General features: G+C 38.0%; 1 protein-coding gene and 1 long non-coding RNA gene across 2 annotated transcripts; both read right to left on the reverse strand.

Annotated features, from left to right (window-relative positions):
* Window positions 1-428: 428 nt before the first annotated feature.
* Window positions 429-2,671, reverse strand: LOC145119098 (uncharacterized). The gene is made up of 5 exons (XR_013713674.1): window positions 1,938-2,671; window positions 1,600-1,831; window positions 1,066-1,497; window positions 829-917; window positions 429-673 (listed from the first exon to the last, which is right to left on the reverse strand). It is a non-coding gene; the product is annotated as an uncharacterized LOC145119098 (long non-coding RNA).
* Window positions 2,672-5,893: 3,222 nt separating this feature from the next.
* BEL1 (POX (plant homeobox) family protein) lies at window positions 5,894-9,931 on the reverse strand. Its single transcript, XM_079055683.1, has 4 exons — window positions 8,553-9,931; window positions 7,776-8,158; window positions 6,976-7,036; window positions 5,894-6,733 (listed from the first exon to the last, which is right to left on the reverse strand). Exons 1-4 carry the CDS (start codon window positions 9,405-9,407, stop codon window positions 6,119-6,121), a joined length of 1,914 nt encoding a protein of 637 aa, XP_078911809.1. The 5' UTR covers window positions 9,408-9,931; the 3' UTR covers window positions 5,894-6,118.
* Between the last annotated feature and the right edge of the window lie 7,071 nt (window positions 9,932-17,002).

Raw genomic sequence — 17,002 nt, forward strand, 5'->3', positions numbered from 1 at the left:
CCATCGACCACAACCATTTTATCGGCGGCCAAAAACCACTGGTAACTCTCTCCACCGGCTGTCCTCTACCGGCCACCACTACTAGAAACAGAGGTATCGACGACGGAAAATTTCGTCGCTAATCTATCACTAAAGGCTATCAACGACGGATTAGCGACGGAACTTGACGGTCAAAAAAACCCTTTTCGCTAGTTGTCAGCGAGGGATTTAGCGACGGATCAGCGACAGATTCGCGACGACACAAATTGCTCAAGGAACCTCTGGATTCCGTTGGTAATCCGTCGCTGATTAGCTTAGGGTACCCATAAATTCTGTCGTTTATTTTGCATTAGCTAAATAATATTTGTTGCTAGGTGTGGTCGTTAGTCATTTGTAGATTTGTCGGTTGGCTACAATGAAATTTTTGATATTCTATAACCAAATTCACATATGAAATTGAAATCATATATTGCAAAACCAAAATTCATAGAGTTATGTTCTATTCATGTACAAAAACTACAAAACTAAAATTCAAAATAACAAAATCAAAGGACATATGTCAAAAGTATCAAAATTGGTGGATTGTTTAAAATATTAAAAGGTGGATGGGTTGCTTTTTGGGCAAATTAACTTCTATATTTTTTATACAACTTCTCGATTTCTTATCTTCTGGCCTCCATTTCTTCATGATAAACTGCAGATATGAAAACAATAATATAATTATCAAACAATAGATATAAAATTCTATAATGGGGTTGTATGACTTGATAAACAAAGTAAAGCAAACAAGTAAAAATGATATGGAATACAAAACAAAATTAATTATACATTTAAGACGGTATTAAGTACCTTATATGTCCCTTACAAGTTTTGCCACCCCAAGCTCGAAAATTTACACATTCCTTAGGGTTCACTGGTTCATTGCTCATTAACTCTCCCTAAGAAAATATAATACAAATGTTTTTCATATAACACGAACTATGATAATAATAATAATAATAAACAAATTCTAACCAAATGAAATACTTGCCTACTGAAAAAAAAAATATTGATTTCAAAGAACAGAAAAAAGAATGAAATACTCACGTTTTATGTAGATTTTTCATCGAGTGGGATACTTAGGTTTCATCTAGGCATGGGCGGAGCCACATGAGAGCCAGGGTGGCCCCAGGCCCACCCTCAAATTTTCAAAAAAAAATCTTTTATATTGTTAATTTGTTAATATATATAATTTGGTGCAAATATTAACAAGGAAGTTCTTTAGTTCAACTGGTAGAGGTGTTCGATCCCTTCAAAATCAACGGACTGGTTCTCTCTCTCTCTCTCTGTATGTATATATATATATATATATATATATATATATATATATATATATATATATATGTATGTGGTGAGTATGTTTTCTAACTAATTTATGAGGAACACCCTAAAAAAAAAAATCTGACTTCGCCCCTGCATCTAGGCATCTATTGAAAACTGCTCTGCATCCACCAGATCCCATTCTTCATTCCAACCTTCCTACAAAAAAATCAAGATTGATCAGCTTAGTTTTGTTTGACAGTGTAAACCAAAAGTCCTGATCTTAACATAATCAAGATTGATCTGCATTTAACGACATACCTGCAAACAAACAAAAAGATTTGATTTTCCTTCTTTTTAGCTAGTAATTGCTCTCTACACAAGAACCTTTTATGCCTTCGATAATGTCATCCACTCAAGATTGATCGGCTTATTTTCGTGTGACAGTGTAAACCAATTTCAATAAGTACAAATAGATCTGTTCTCTATGTCATGAGGGACATAAAGCAGAGACTTCTCAAAAATTTCTGCACTCACATCATAATCCTCAGACCTGAAATAATTTGTTGCATTGAGGGGGAATTGCAACTTTTCAGTGATATTTGTATCATTGTAACTACAAAACTATAAAAGTAAATAAACATTAAACAGTGAGTTACCGGTTCCAGAGAAGAGCATGTATGGCAACCCTCTTATTTGCAGCCAAATCTCCAGGAAAAAGAGGGATAAGGTTGTTATTGGACACAAACTCAGCAACCAATTTGGCCCTAACCCTATCACTCTCTCCGTTTACTCAAATCACCGAGAATCTCTGAACCACCCTAATTGATGCGGAAATACTGACTTGGTACCTCCCTAAAAGTCCAAGAGAACACACCAATTGCTGTCTCTTCCCGAGAAGTGCCTACTGCCTGTAAATGTGACTCTATTGCTAATACCCAAACACGCTATGAAATTCCTTTATTTACTACAATCTCGTTTAATTTCTTTGCTTCTTTGTATCTTCCTAACCCTAACTAAGCATTTATAGCTAAGAAGCTTGACCTAAAGTCGTGAATAACCGATGGTGGGTGTAGAGGCGGCCGGAATCGAAGGTAATTGGGGCCTGTACGACTGGAATCATCGATGATGGGGTTAGAGGCGCCAAGAGCCGACGTTGGGGGTGGAGCCTGGAGGTGCCAAATAAAAATTAGGTTAAGAATTAATGATTTGGGAGGGAGGCATCGGCGGGGAAAGAAAAAAATGGGAGGGAATTGAAAATTTAGCGAAAATATGAGAGAGAATTAAAACTTAGCGACCGATTTCACCAACTCATCAGCGAGGGATTATTTCCGTTGCTGATTCTGTTGCTAATCCCTCTCAAATACCTTGTTAAATGGCTAGAATTTACGGAATAAAAATCCTATTTTTTTCTATCGCTGATCCCTTGCTAGTCCGTCACTAATTAGCTAGGGAATATTTCCATCGTTGATACCTGTTTTTTCTAGTAGTGAGCACCGCTATTACTGCCTCAACAATCTCACTCCTCCCTTTCATCCTTGAATCATGTCGCTATCTCCATAACCATATCCCCATAAATCAGAGATCATTTTATTCTTAAATTAACCGTCAACAATCAAGTGCGGCGAACCATAGAACACCAAAATTAAGCATTCTTTGGCTTAATTGACTATTATTATTAAATTGAATTTTTTAGCCGCTGGCGACGCAACCTAAAGGTATTCCTTTACTTTTTATATATATATATGCCTACTGTCATTGTTTTTGTGTATATACATTAGTTTTTTTTTTTTTTAATATTTGTAATTTCTTTAATCATCAATTGCTTAATTTTCATATTTATTCGGTAAACTTGATTTGAGTCCCATGGTTTCCATTTCATATATTATTGATAGCATGAAATTTAGAACGAAGCATATATGATTTGTAAAGTTTAGTCCCCTGGCTAATACTAGCATACAATTTAGCCACTAAATTAGTTTACAAAATTATGGTTAGTATTATAATAGGTATTCTTGAATTATCGTAATTTACTTCTTAGTATGTATTGTTGAAAACGTGAGTAGCAGTAGACCAAATGTGGCCATGGATATTCCTTTGATTTTGTTTTTCTTTCCTTTGTTTTGACAAAAATTCAGTAAGTGTTGATGGGTTGTGGGTTTGATTGTTCTTGATAGAAATGGATAAATTGAATAGATTTCTGGGGTTAATGTTTTACAGGAAATTGTTTGTTTTGCTTGACAGAATTCGATGTGGTGTTTATTGCTTGAAATTGCCATGGAAAGAAGATTAAGCAATAAAGGTATACATGAAATCAAGAACAAGAATGTTCTTGTTTTCTTGGCTGGGAACGAAACGAGAGATATCAAAGCAAAACATGGTACGTACATATGAAACTTACAACATTCTATTGGAATGGAATCTTGAATTCTGATTATGTCAGAATAGAATCTTGAAGATGAACATTGCATGGGATGAAGATGAACAATGACCACCAATCTTCCAAAAAGAATGGATTATTCTACCAGAACAACATACAATATAATGAAAAAAATATATGTAATAGTATATTCTGATAGAATGATTTATATATTGTGTTTTTTTGTTATTAATAAGTGTAACATTCTCATAGAATAGTATATATAATTTTTTTTTTCTTTTCTAAAAATGTAATGAAATTTTTTTTAACTTGTATCCAAAATTTTGTTATTCTTCAAGAAGTTCATTAAATCAAAATATATATTATGTCAGAATGTGTATTCTTGTATGGTTCAATCATATTTGTTATTTTTCAATATATTGATAAACATATTTCGTCAGAATTTTCGAATTAGGAGAATTATCATACATACAACCAGATTTTTAAAATTAATAGAATCTATTTTCCCTTAAAATATGCAATTTTCTTTTTTTTTAATTTATGTTAATTGATTAAAATACCATTAGAATGAAATTAGATGGTATTTTTTTAATTATATTTAATTTAATAATATGTATTATTCACTTTCCAAAAATAAGTAAAACGATTGGTTCACAATGATTCATACATTCATACAATATTTAGTTTGAATAGAATAACCTAAGCCTATATATATATATATATATATATATATATATATATATATATATATATATATATATATATATATATATATATATATATATAGGGAAATCTCCAAAAAAGTCCAAATATTTACGGAAAAATTACACTTTAGTTCCAAGATTTTTTTTAAACGAAAAAATCCTGAAAACCAGCAAAAATTTACAGTTTGACCCTTTTTGATCGGTTGCAACCGGTACCAAATTAATTTGGGACTATTTCGTAAATTAACCCAAAATATTTGGATTTTTCCGTAAATAAAAATATTATGACTTTTCTGTAAACAAAAATATTATAACTTTTCTGTAAACAAAACTCTTATTATTATTATTATTATTGTTATTATTATTATTATTATTACTTAAGTAAAAGAAAATAGTAAAACGAACTATTTTAAAAGTTTGTTGTTAAATGTTAATTTTAAGAAGAAAATTTAACACTTACATGATCCATGAAATATTTTAAACTAGAACATATTGCAGGAATAAAGAATAAACCATATCTATCTTAATTTGAATCAGTTAATATATATAACACTTATTAGGCAAATGCATATTGTTATTGTTTCATGTTATAAAGTTTTAAGTTCGTTATCATGCAAATATATGTTTACCAAAATGGAATATGCGTATTATATCATATGAGAATCCGGGTGTTCTTGTTACGTTTATTAGAGATCGAAAACACTCTACTTTGCAATCGATGACGTATTGTTCGTCCCCATTTCTGTTTATGGGTCGTGTTCACGTATTTACTTGAAAAGACGAGATATATGAATATCATATCTAGCTATAGGAGTTTGTCTATAATATTTCCATGCACGCTTGCTTTAAATTTTATATCTAAAAAAACGATTAATAAATGCACGTTTTCCTTCATTTGATGAATGAAAAGCGAACAAGAAAACACATTAAATGAGAAAAATATCGGTTGTCTTTTATATGGAAAAAACGAACACTAATAGGGACCACGACGATAAACTAATGACGACAATGTAATATGAAATGCATTACAAAATGTCCAGTCCTAAGGTTTGAAAATTGAATCCCTAACAGATTTTTCTTGCTCAATTTAATAAACTAAATAAATCCAAAAAATCGAATTTTGTTTTATATTAATTGTACATATGCACCTAAGAAATTGGAACTCCTTTGATGTAAACTTCAACCATAAAAGCCTTGATCAGTTAGCTTGTGCTTTCATATGATTTGACCCGTGTTTAAGACTTGCGAACAAAACAAGAAAAAAAAAAAGAAGCAAAAGAAATATCTGATTCTATTTATCAATACGTTGGAAAAATAAATATGATATTTAATTTCTCATTCTATTAATTCATGTCATTTCTTGTGAAATTGAAACAAATGTTGCTAAAAATTTATTAAATAAAATAGGTAGGTGTGTCATAAAAAAGAATATCATGATGCCCAGAGGAGAAGGAAGTTAATACTCTTGCAATAAATCAACGGAAGATTTCCCATGACTGAATTTTCCATTCTAACATATACTAAAGTAAAATGACTAAAATGCCCATGATATTGAACCAAGACGAAAAGCTTCAGAAGCGATACTAGCCATTGAAGAATTCTAAATTTGACTGTAAATCTAAAGCTAATTGAAGTATATCATTATAATCAAGCTAGAAGGAGCCTAGAATTGAAAATTATAAGCCCCGTATTTTCTTTTCAATTTAAATATTTATATATGGCTAGAACTATTTTAATAAATAATTGTTCTCAAATCTTAACCAGCCAAATCATGAAGAAGTTGTGCTCCCATCAAATTCCTGTAAGGCAAGTTCTGTCCTTGATCGCCTTCCAAAAGAGAAGAATACTGAACTTCTGTTTGACAATCTTCAATATGATCACGATGGTAAAATAGTGAACCTTGTGAAGTAGGTGAGAAAGCTAAACTCACTCCAGCAGCACCACCACCACGATCACCATCACCTCCGGCATCACCATCATGTTGTTGCAGCCCTAAAGTCAAAGAAACCCCTCCACCACTGCCACCACCACCTCCACCAATATTCTGATGACTGTTGTAGGACGAAAAGTCAAGCTCCACTGCACCAAATGAATTTGTCACCCTAGGAAAAGAGTGGTGAAAGTCATGATCTATGGTTTTTGGTCGTTGGTGATCCATCTTTTCAGGGTGGTTGATGATGGAAGAAAGACACTCGGAATCTATTCTAACAAGCTCATCAGCAGTCGGTTTTTGGTCCATTTGTGGGTTTGGATTAAACCCATCTGAGGTTCCTTCCATGGTTTCTTGATTTGTTCTTGTTTCTTCCATGTACATCTCCTCTACCATGGGCTTCCACAGCCTCACTCGTGCATTAATAAACCAATTTGATACCTACACATGAAAATTAAAAGTTATGAGCAAAGGCTTTAGCTGGTTCTAGTTTGTGGTGGTACCATGCATGCATTACGCTTTATGTTTGATATATAAACAATATTACACTTATTAGTGTAGTATTGCCATCAATGATGTATCATTTAAACTTCAGATTTTATCCAATGAAATGTTTAAAATATATAACAATTATTGTCAATTATAGTTGTATATATAACAATAAGAAATCGATGTGGACATACCTGACTTCTAGAGAGACCGGTTTGTCGTGCAAGAATGTGTTTATCAACATCATTAGGATACCTGAAATGTTTATATGAAAATAGAATTAATATAGAAAGGCATTGCAAGAAATTTAACATAATTAAGCGAAAGCATCCTCGATGCATGGTTGAATGAGATGGAACGATGTGGAATGCTAAACAAAACCATAAGGGCTACCAAGTTGACATTTGTTGACATTCATAGGATTGAAAGTTCAACAAAACTATTTTTTTTAGTTTAACTTTTTGAATTTGTTAGAGCTCAAGATATTGTATAAATTAAATAAAAGTTTTGTATGAAAAATATAATACTTATATGATAATATATTAAAATTTATAGAGTTTAATTTAATATAAATTAATGCCCTTAATTACTATATATTGTTTTATTTTTCACCGGAATAATCGAAAAATAACATAAAAAGATTGTGTGGATCATGAGGGTTGATGAAGATGCATATGAGTACATGAATTCATGGGACCTATACGAAAGTTGTAATAGGAATCAAATCCACAAAAAAATATAATAGGAAGGTCCCAAAAGAAAAGATAAAATTAAATAATTTATGGTGGGGAGAGATAATATATATGACAAAATAAATATTGGAATCAAAATGAGGTAGATGAAAACAACAAAAATACCAAATTGTCTTTCCAAAACGTATGATTGAGGGCAAAATCATATTTCTTTAGCACTTTCGTACGATATCTATAAAAAAGATAATAAACGAATTGTGCTACATGAAAATAGGTATTTTGAAGGATTTATAATTGCTTACGGATGAAGAAAATGCTCAAATAGCCACGCACGAAGAACAGAAACAGATCGCTCAGGCAATCCTCGTTGAGGCCTCCACGGATGGCTATCCATCATGGTCATTTGTTGAAAAGCTCTTTGTTGCCTTAGGGTTTGATCAAGAACCCTAAGTCTTGGAGTCTCACCTCTACTCGACCCAGGGGCAGAAACGTCTTTTTCTCCCATTGCCATCTTCATCGTCTTGATCTGACTCACAATCCCATCTCTCAAACACCTAAAATGCCTTGACATTGCCTTTGAAGCCAAGGATGAGTAAACCTTTGCAGCACCATTACCAGCCACTGCTTCAAATGATGATACAACTGCTTTCATTTGATCACAGTAATGCTTGTATCTTCTATCAACCTAATTTAATGAATAAAAACAAAATAAAGATCAGATATTTTTCATTAATTAATATTAAAAATAAACAAGGTGAGGAATAATTAATATATAAAATCAGTGAACAAGAATGGAGGTTTCTTGAATTAAATGAAGCATCCAACTTGTCATCATATGAACATTTGTGGGAAGGTTCTCAGTCACTTAAATGGTTCAAGATCAATTTCTTTTATTAAAAGACATCAAATTCTTCAACTAAAAAAGGGAATCTTTAATTTTTGAAAAAGAAAAAAAAATAAGAAAGAAAGATACTTTACAACAATATAATCGAAACAATTTCGAAGTATATTTAAAGCATGAAATTTATAATCTAAATATGTGTAAATTTGAAAAAAATAAAAATTGGAAGAAATTATACCTCTTCTAGCATTTGGAGAAGCTTCGTTTTTCTTTTTTGCAATTCCATAAGTTCAATAGAAGATAAAGATTTGGTTTTTGAAGAACTAGCATTATTCAAGTTATCATGTGTATCTTGCCACTGATTTGATGTTGTGTCTACACCCTTCGCTTTTGGTGAATGATCGCTTTGCTTTGATCCAAGATTACAGAACTCGTTGAGAAGCTCTTGTGCTGCAACCAAGTATCTCGAAGTTCTTAAGTTGTACTGTGCACTTTGATAGTGGTTATAGTGAGAACCGCCGCCACCACCACCATCAATATCACCATCGCCGCCACTACTGTTAATGATGTTTCCAGGTCTTCCCAAAAACCCATCTTGAGTCATCATGTCTTGATGATGTTGGTCATGATCCATACTCATGGATTTTCCAAAATACCCCTGGTGGTGATGATGTTCATAATGATGTTCTTGTGGTCTTACAAGCTCAAATGGTTGTATTCCTATGGTGGGAGGGTTAGCTGAAGAGAGAGAAAGAGAGAGACCTTGACTTGGCCTTTCATTCGGTGCACAAGGAAACACACATCTTTGCAGAGACGACTCATCAAAATGATAGAAATCTGAATCAGTGATCGGTTTGGAAGAAGGAGGAGAAGAAGGGTCTTTCCAGAACATCGGTGAGTTGTGACTCACCGAGTTGTGTGACTCGTAGTTGAAGATCTCTAAAGGGCTTGTTTCAAAGGTAGTTGTAGCATTACGGTTACTACATGAATTCACACGATGATGATGATCATCATCAGAGTAACAATTGTAATTATCTGTAGAGTCGTCGACCATAGTATTACTCCCTCTGATGATCTTCTCTTCTTCAGCCATTTCAGTTCATACGTGATGATGATGAAGATGTTATGATTATGGTGAAACTTAAAAAAAAAAAAAAAAAAAAGAGTATTAAAAAGTCTATCTTGTCTCGATCTTTATGAAGTTCTTCCTTTTGCAACCACAAAATAACTCATCGAGATCTAAAAAGAACTTATCTTTCTGATGAAAAACATGTGCGAATTGAACAAGAACAAAAAGCAAATTTAAAAGCTTCACTTTTATGCCAAGCAAAAGTAGGGAAAAAAAAAGTTCTAGAGAGAGAAAGCTTGATTAAAAATGGTGGTTTTGGCGATGGACAGTGGCGATGGTCTAGAAAACAGAACAGCAACTGTCAGAAAGGCGGTGCCATAAAACCAGCCCTAGGAAAGGGGAAGCTTGGGTATATATATGTGATGAGATAACCCTTTAGCTCTATTGATGATGATGATGACGACTTTCATGTTTTGTTCTTGTTCATCATTTTACAAATATGCATATATGTTCTCCCTTTCTACAACGGCCTGGGGGTCAATGCACACCGATATAAATACATCCAAAATAGACTTCTAGAAAATCAAGTCTTCATCCTATTTATTTCATTATAACCCCTAGTAAGAAAATGATTAAAGAAAGAACACCCAACATTTTTATCGTATCAAAAGTAGCTATGCTTTCTTGTAGGGTTTTTCTAACGATACCATACAATTTAGAGAAATTTGTAAAAATAGTCCTTAAGCTTACACCATATTGGTTTTTATGGATTAATTTCATTTTTTTTTGTTTTGTTAAAAAGGTCCTTCTAGCAAAAGTTTATTATAGTTGTAGCCTCTGTCCAAAATAAAACGATTATTATAGTTTTATATCATTCTTTAATTTTATCATGAAAAATAATATATCTTCTTACATTTTATTTCTATTTATTTACGTACTCATTAGATCAATACATATTTCAAATTCAAAAGAAGAAATTAAAAAAAATAGAATTAATGATATTTGCATGTCATAATCTTATATGATTAGGAGGATAAATAGAAAGAAAATAAAATATGATATTTAATTTTTCTCTTGTTACTGACATAAGAAATGGCCCAAGCCACCAACCTACCCATATTCCCCATCCTCCTAGAAAATCAGTGGGTAAAATTATATAATGAGGTTTATGACACTTTGCCGACTTATTTTGTAACATCCATAAAATTCGAGGCAATTTAAAACTTTTTAAATCATATAAAGTCATTCAGTTATTACAATTTGTTTTCAAAATAGTTTAAACATCAGAGTTCCCAGAAATCATAATCATAAATCGAAGAAGTGTACGGTCACGCCTTCGCCTTCCCGCGGTCATCCACTGAACCTGAAACAATAAACTGAGACTGTAAGCCCGAAAGCTTAGTGAGTTACCCCCAAAATACCAACCTCAACAATATCATAACCATATCATATAACAAACACAAAACAACCATGCATCTCGAGTCTACAGTATGATTGGTCCGCCCTCACCAGTCCTTCAGTCCATCTGGTCCACCCTCTAAGTCTACAGTCTGACTGGACCGCCCGCGTCGGGCCTTCAGTCTATCTGGCCCACTCTCCGAGCCCCAGGAAAGGATGGCAAAGGAGTGCCAGGAGAGGGAGCGTCTGTCCGGGCCGGCAGGAGAGTCCCCAGCAGGGCTGGCAAGGGAGTCCCCAGCAAGGCTGACAAGGGAACGCTAGGCAGGACTGGCAGGAGCGCGCCAGGCCAGGCTGGCGCGCTAGAGCAGTCTAGGCCATGCCAATGGACCATATATCATCAAGTCCCCCCAGTCTGGTGTTATTGGTACGCGGCCAATGACATCGGACTGGAACTAGTCATATAAACTGTGCGTCGTCAGTCATCAACATACCTACCACTAACGGCCAACTAGTACGGCACTCATATCTAACACTTATCACCCCCTTCGGGTTGGAATACCAACATGTCTAATCAATTCAACTATCGAGTTGAAATTCTCAGGTTTTGTTGGCCTACCGCCTCAACCCTACCGCTCCCCTTGAGCCTCCGTGCCTACGACTTCCAGTCGGCCCGCACCGGGTATCTTGGCCTACCGCACAGAGCAGGACCACCTCAACCCTATCCAAATGACATAGACGATCATGAGAAAGATCTAACCCGGTTCCCAGAACCTGAATGTCAGTATATTCTAATCCCAAGCCTTCCTAAGGCTGACGAATACCCAATCAGATCTACTTCCCAGTCCCCAACTGGAGTATTACCCGATCCGAGAAGATTAATCTTTTGAGGCACTCCGAACTAATGAGATCACCAAGATTCTCTATACTCCATCCGATCTCTAATAACAACTTTCTATCAAACCCAAAAATACACCGGAGTCCTCAGCCTACTCCAACAACATGCTCAATACCTGGGGACAGACCTGCTGATTGTTATAGCATAACAGCATACTTAATACTCGCACATAGATCTACAAACACATACAAAGTCTTCAGTATGACTGGACCGCCTCACCAGGCCTTCAGTCTATCTGGACCACTCTCAGAACCTTCAGCCTGTCTGGACCGCCTCTCTAGGCCTTTAGCCTGTCTGGACCGTTCTCCGAGTCTTCGGCCTGACAGGTACGCTCCACCGGCCTTCAGTCTATCCGGACCGCTCTAAACTGTTGAGCATCACCCTGGGCCACCCCCTCCTGCTGCTCTCTCTCCTATGCAGCCTTTTCTCACCCACTTGGGGCTTCGAACTCCTGATCCCTTCTTCGGACTATAACCCCGGCCTAACCCTAGGCCTCATGTTGATCGTCCACCCTCTCGGAAAAACCGTGGTCTGACCCCTGACCCGCGTATCTACCACACACGCTAAATAACCCGCATACTCGTGTTGAATGTACTGTCGAGCCCTGGCAGCTAACAAAGCCCTCAACGACTGATGCTCCATCTAAATATTCCTAATTCTCCCCCACTTGGGACACTAACCACTACCTACTAGTGGCGAAGTCAAAACACTAATTAACCGTCCTAACCAAAGCATTTCCACACTTCACCATAGAACGATGAATCCTGGACAAATAATCTCCACAAAACAACCCTCCTGGCATGGAGCAACCGAACTTCAGAAGAAACCCGAATCCCAGTGACACTTCTGCATCTCCAATTCACTGTTTCTGGCCCTGGAATGGTGATCCTATATCCTAACTTCTGATCACCAACACCCCTGGATACTAACCGTCTACAACCCTTGTTACTAAATTCCTCAAACTCTCCTATGCCATATGTAGAAAGGGATGGGAAATTCACAATATAATTCTAAACAATAAGATACAGATAGAAACATACCAGCAGCTGCATCTGGCGCTGTCCTGGCCTCCTCTGTTGTAAGCTGGAAGGCACGTCCCTGAGCCCTCGGGGGCTCTGCTCTACCCTGACCCCCGTCAGTAATCCTCAATGTAGCCGACGCTGGAGCCTGCACCGGTCTAGCAACCAGTTGTGGACAGTTGGTCTTCACGTGACCAACCTGATGGCAGAGATAACAAATCCTCATGTCCTGAACCGAGGCCAACTGGCGACAATCCCTCGCATAATGCCCCTCCTTTCCGCACTTGCGGCACGCACTACCGGACTTACAAACTCCGAAGTGACCCTTCCCGCACTTCTCACATGTGCGGCCGCTCTGGCCTCCAAACCTAGAATCAGCGGTCTTTGACCGCTTTGGCACCGGCTGCGACTGTACCTGGGCCTGCCTCTGTTCTCGCAACTGTAACTCAATCTCCAGCTCACGCTGCCTAGCGGCCTCCTGTAAGTCCAGCAACGTATCACATCGATGGGTAGCAACAAACTGTCTAATGTCCGTCTTGAGCATGCTCAGATAATGCGTCATCTGAGCCTGCTTGGAAGCAAAATCCGGACAGAACATCGCCCTCTCAGTGAATATACGGGTGATCTCCGTCACCGACTCTGCACCCTGTCTCAACTCCAAGAACTCCCGAGCTAGCCGCTCACGCTCGACTCGCGGAATGTAACTGGAGCAGAACATCTCCCTAAACTGATCCCAAGAAACTACAACTCTTTACTCATCTGAATAAGACCATGTCATCAACCTCCACCAGTCCTTCGCCCCGAAGCTCAACATGTTCAAGGCACACCTGACCTTCTAGTCAGCCGGGCAGGAACATGTGAAAAAGCATCCCTCGATGTCCGATAGCCACCTCATGGCTACGATAGGGTCCTGAATCCCATCGAAAGTCGGGGGCTTTGTGTTATCGAAGTCCCGATACTGAAAAGCCCGACTGGCTCCTACCCCTGCCGTTGTTACAGCTGCAGTAGCTGCCGCGGCAGCCACCTCCGCAAGGGCTGCATAACGCTCGTCAAAGTACTCGACCATGGCCGTCTTGATAGACCCAAACATCTTCGGCAACTGAGCCCGAAACATAGAAGCAACCTCATCATGCAGGATCTCCTGGATCCTGTCATCCATCTCGTCTGGCCTCATCTGGCTGATAGTCTCGGGCGCTGTCGGCGCCTCCTGTCCGTCCTCTCCTGATCCTGACCCTGATCCAGTCACTAATCGTCGTGTAATCACCATATTGAAAACATACCGAAAAGATATCAGATACTCCTCAGAACAACCCGGGAACCAACTCCCAACCAAAACCCTAGGGGTTGTGACTTCCTTGATACGCGTATGGGTCCTGTGCTTTCAGTAGTACAGGCCCATACTACCTTCCACACCTACCCATATTTTTCCCAAGTATCATCACAACGCCCTAACAATACACACAAATATAGCGAGCGCTCAATCCTCACTCCTAGAGGAAATGCTAAATATCTCATAACTGGCCTACTGGCCTCACATAACCCACCCATCCATGAAACTTCCACCAACCCTGCAGCACTAGTGTATGCTAGCCATACATAACGCGGGAACCCATAGACTTTCGAATATCCAATCCTACCCTAAGCTCCCAATCAGACAAGAACAGAACATAAGGCCAAATCAAACATTCTCAGGCTATAAGATCTTAATTATGTATAACTGTGATGCATACACTAAGCAACTACAGTAATGATGTCAATTTCATATAAAGGAAACCCTAGGTTAGCAGGCATCATGTAATCTGGCAATTCTATCATGCAATTCCTGAAGATCCCTAGCCTAGTACTAGCATGTTGTTCTAACATATCACATAATCAAATAAGTGTATGGTATTTTGGGGTTCACTTATTGGCTCCGGCTGATCGTACACTCTGCGTCCTCCTTTACTTATTTTGAAAACCCTTTTAAAAAATCATTTTGAAAACCTTTCCTTGATTTGAGACTGGATTCACACGAATGTTCCTCCAATTCACTCAAACCAATGCTATGATACCAACTTGTAACATCCATAAAATTCGAGTCAATTTAAAACTTTTTAAATCATATAAAGCCATTCAGTTATTACAATTTGTTTTCAAAATAGTGTAAACATCAGAGTTCCCAGAAATCATAATCATAAATCGAGGAAGTGTATGGTCACAGCTTCGCCTTCCCGCGGTCATCCACTGAACCTGAAACAATAAACTGAGACTGTAAGCCCGAAAGCTTAGTGAGTTACCCCCAAAATACCAACCTCAACAATATCATAACCATATCATATAACAAACACAAAACAACCATGCATCTCGAGTCTACAGTATGATTGGTCCGCCCTCACCGGGCCTTCAGTCCATCTGGTCCACCCTCTAAGTCTACAGTCTGACTGGACCGCCCGTACCGGGCCTTCAGTCTATCTGGCCCACTCTCCGAGCCTCGGCACGTCTGGACCGCCCTCTCGGGGCCTTCAGCCTATCCGGACCGCTCGCCGGGCCTTCGGCCTGACTATGTGCCCTCCCGGGTCTGCAGTCTATCCAGTCTGCCCTGGGTATGTTGGCCTATAACACAAAGTAGGACCCGCCTCAACCCAACCCCAATCAAACAACCATGTGCACATATAACAGATAATCACATAACAGTCCATAGACAACAAACCGATCTAACAGATCATATAGCATAGCAACATCCTAACCAGGATACCGACCTAACCGGTCACTAACGTAGCATCATCCTATATACCAGGATTCCGACCTAAACCAGGTCACTAAACATAATGTCGTCCTAATTACCAGGACGCAGATCTAACAGATCGATAAGCATATCAAACAAATACCAGTATACAATCCGAGAAAGGGCCGGCCTTGGTGCCTTAGACCCTGTTGATATAGTGAGGATAACTCACCTCGCAAGTAGCTCGGAAGATAGAGTCAAACTCCTCCAAAAGTAACTCCAACTCCCACACCTATATTCACCAATGTCCTTTGCTATAAATATCCAATTTACCAAAATACCGTCAGAAGTCAACTGGTCAACCCTTGGTCAAAGTCAAAGTCAACTGCCAAGGCCAACAGTCCATGTTGACCTCAACTCATCGAGTACCCACAGCTACTCGCCGAGTTCATTGCATAACTTGCCAACTCGCCGAGTTACTCGTCTAACACGCCGAGCCCAAGGCAATCTTCATCAGACTTGTCGAGTCACTCTACTGACTCGCCAAGTCCCTTCGGTCCTTCATCCATACAGATGCTTTTTAAGCCATGCCAAGACTCCATACTGCAGATCTAACTTCCCAAGGCATGCTTATCACGTAAAGTTGCAAACTTTACGTGCATTCAAGGTTCTAATGACTCATAATGCCAAATCCACACTTGAAATGGGGTCTAACTCAAATGGAAGGTTTCATACATGACAAGGCTAGAAACTTTATGAACCTAGATCCCAAGGAGGGTTCAGATATGAAGTTGCAACTTCAGATCTAGCTCATACCCAACAATAGCTTCATAACCAAGCCAAAAGCCCTAAACTTCATCCAAAGAGATCTAGAAAGGAATGAGGCCAAGATCATGAATTGATACCTCAAATGGAGATAACTGAGATAGATTTTGCAGATCCACACGAGTCCCTTGCTGCTAGCTACTTGACCTTCAAGCTCCCTTCACAAGTTCCACCATCCAAAGCTCAAAAACACACTCAAATGAAGCTCTCACACGAAATAGGGTTGATGGACTCTCTAGAGGCTGTAAGGGACTAAGGGAGGATAATGGTTCCTTAAATAGGGTGCAAAACCCCGAAAATTAGGGTTTCACCGTCCAGCTCCAACTCGTCGAGTCACTCTTCCGACTCGGCGAGTTGGTCACTTAAACACGTGGCCCCAAACCCGCTGCTACTCGACGATTCAGGGAATCCAACTCGTCGAGTAGACCTTGAAACTTGAAAATTAAAGCCATAATATTAATACCTGAGAATTGGGGCGTTACATATTTTTCCGTCAGTCAACAAAGGCATATTTCTGACATACTTGTTTATGCAAATACCGACATACCTCATTTTTAAAACTTTCCAAAAATTTACGAACAACTAATTTTACCAAGGGAATCTTGTAACACCCGCTTTTTAGATTGGATTAGTGTAGGGCATAAAGAAATCAAATACATGGTTTTTGAGAAAAATCATGTTTCACAATGTGACCATAGGGAGGTCACGACGTGACGTGTCAAAGATAAGAACGCATATTCGGAAGCATGTCATGACGTGACATGAGTATGGTCATGAC

Source organism: Lactuca virosa, chromosome 6 (genome assembly GCF_052849685.1).
Source record: "Lactuca virosa cultivar CGN04683 chromosome 6, Lactuca_virosa_CGN04683_v6, whole genome shotgun sequence".
Classification (NCBI taxonomy): Eukaryota; Viridiplantae; Streptophyta; class Magnoliopsida; order Asterales; family Asteraceae; genus Lactuca; species Lactuca virosa.

What these genes read in the sequence shown, in the direction of transcription:
- BEL1 (XM_079055683.1), bottom strand. Translation starts at nt 9,407, where the DNA reads ATGGCTGAAGAAGAGAAGATCATCAGAGGGAGTAATACTATGGTCGAC. An exon ending in TTCTCCAAATGCTAGAAGAG is followed by an intron (nt 8,159 to 8,552) that starts GTATAATTTCTT and finishes TCATTAAATTAG; the next exon opens with GTTGATAGAAGATACAAGCA. An exon ending in TTTGAGCATTTTCTTCATCC is followed by an intron (nt 7,037 to 7,775) that starts GTAAGCAATTAT and finishes TAAACATTTCAG; the next exon opens with GTATCCTAATGATGTTGATA.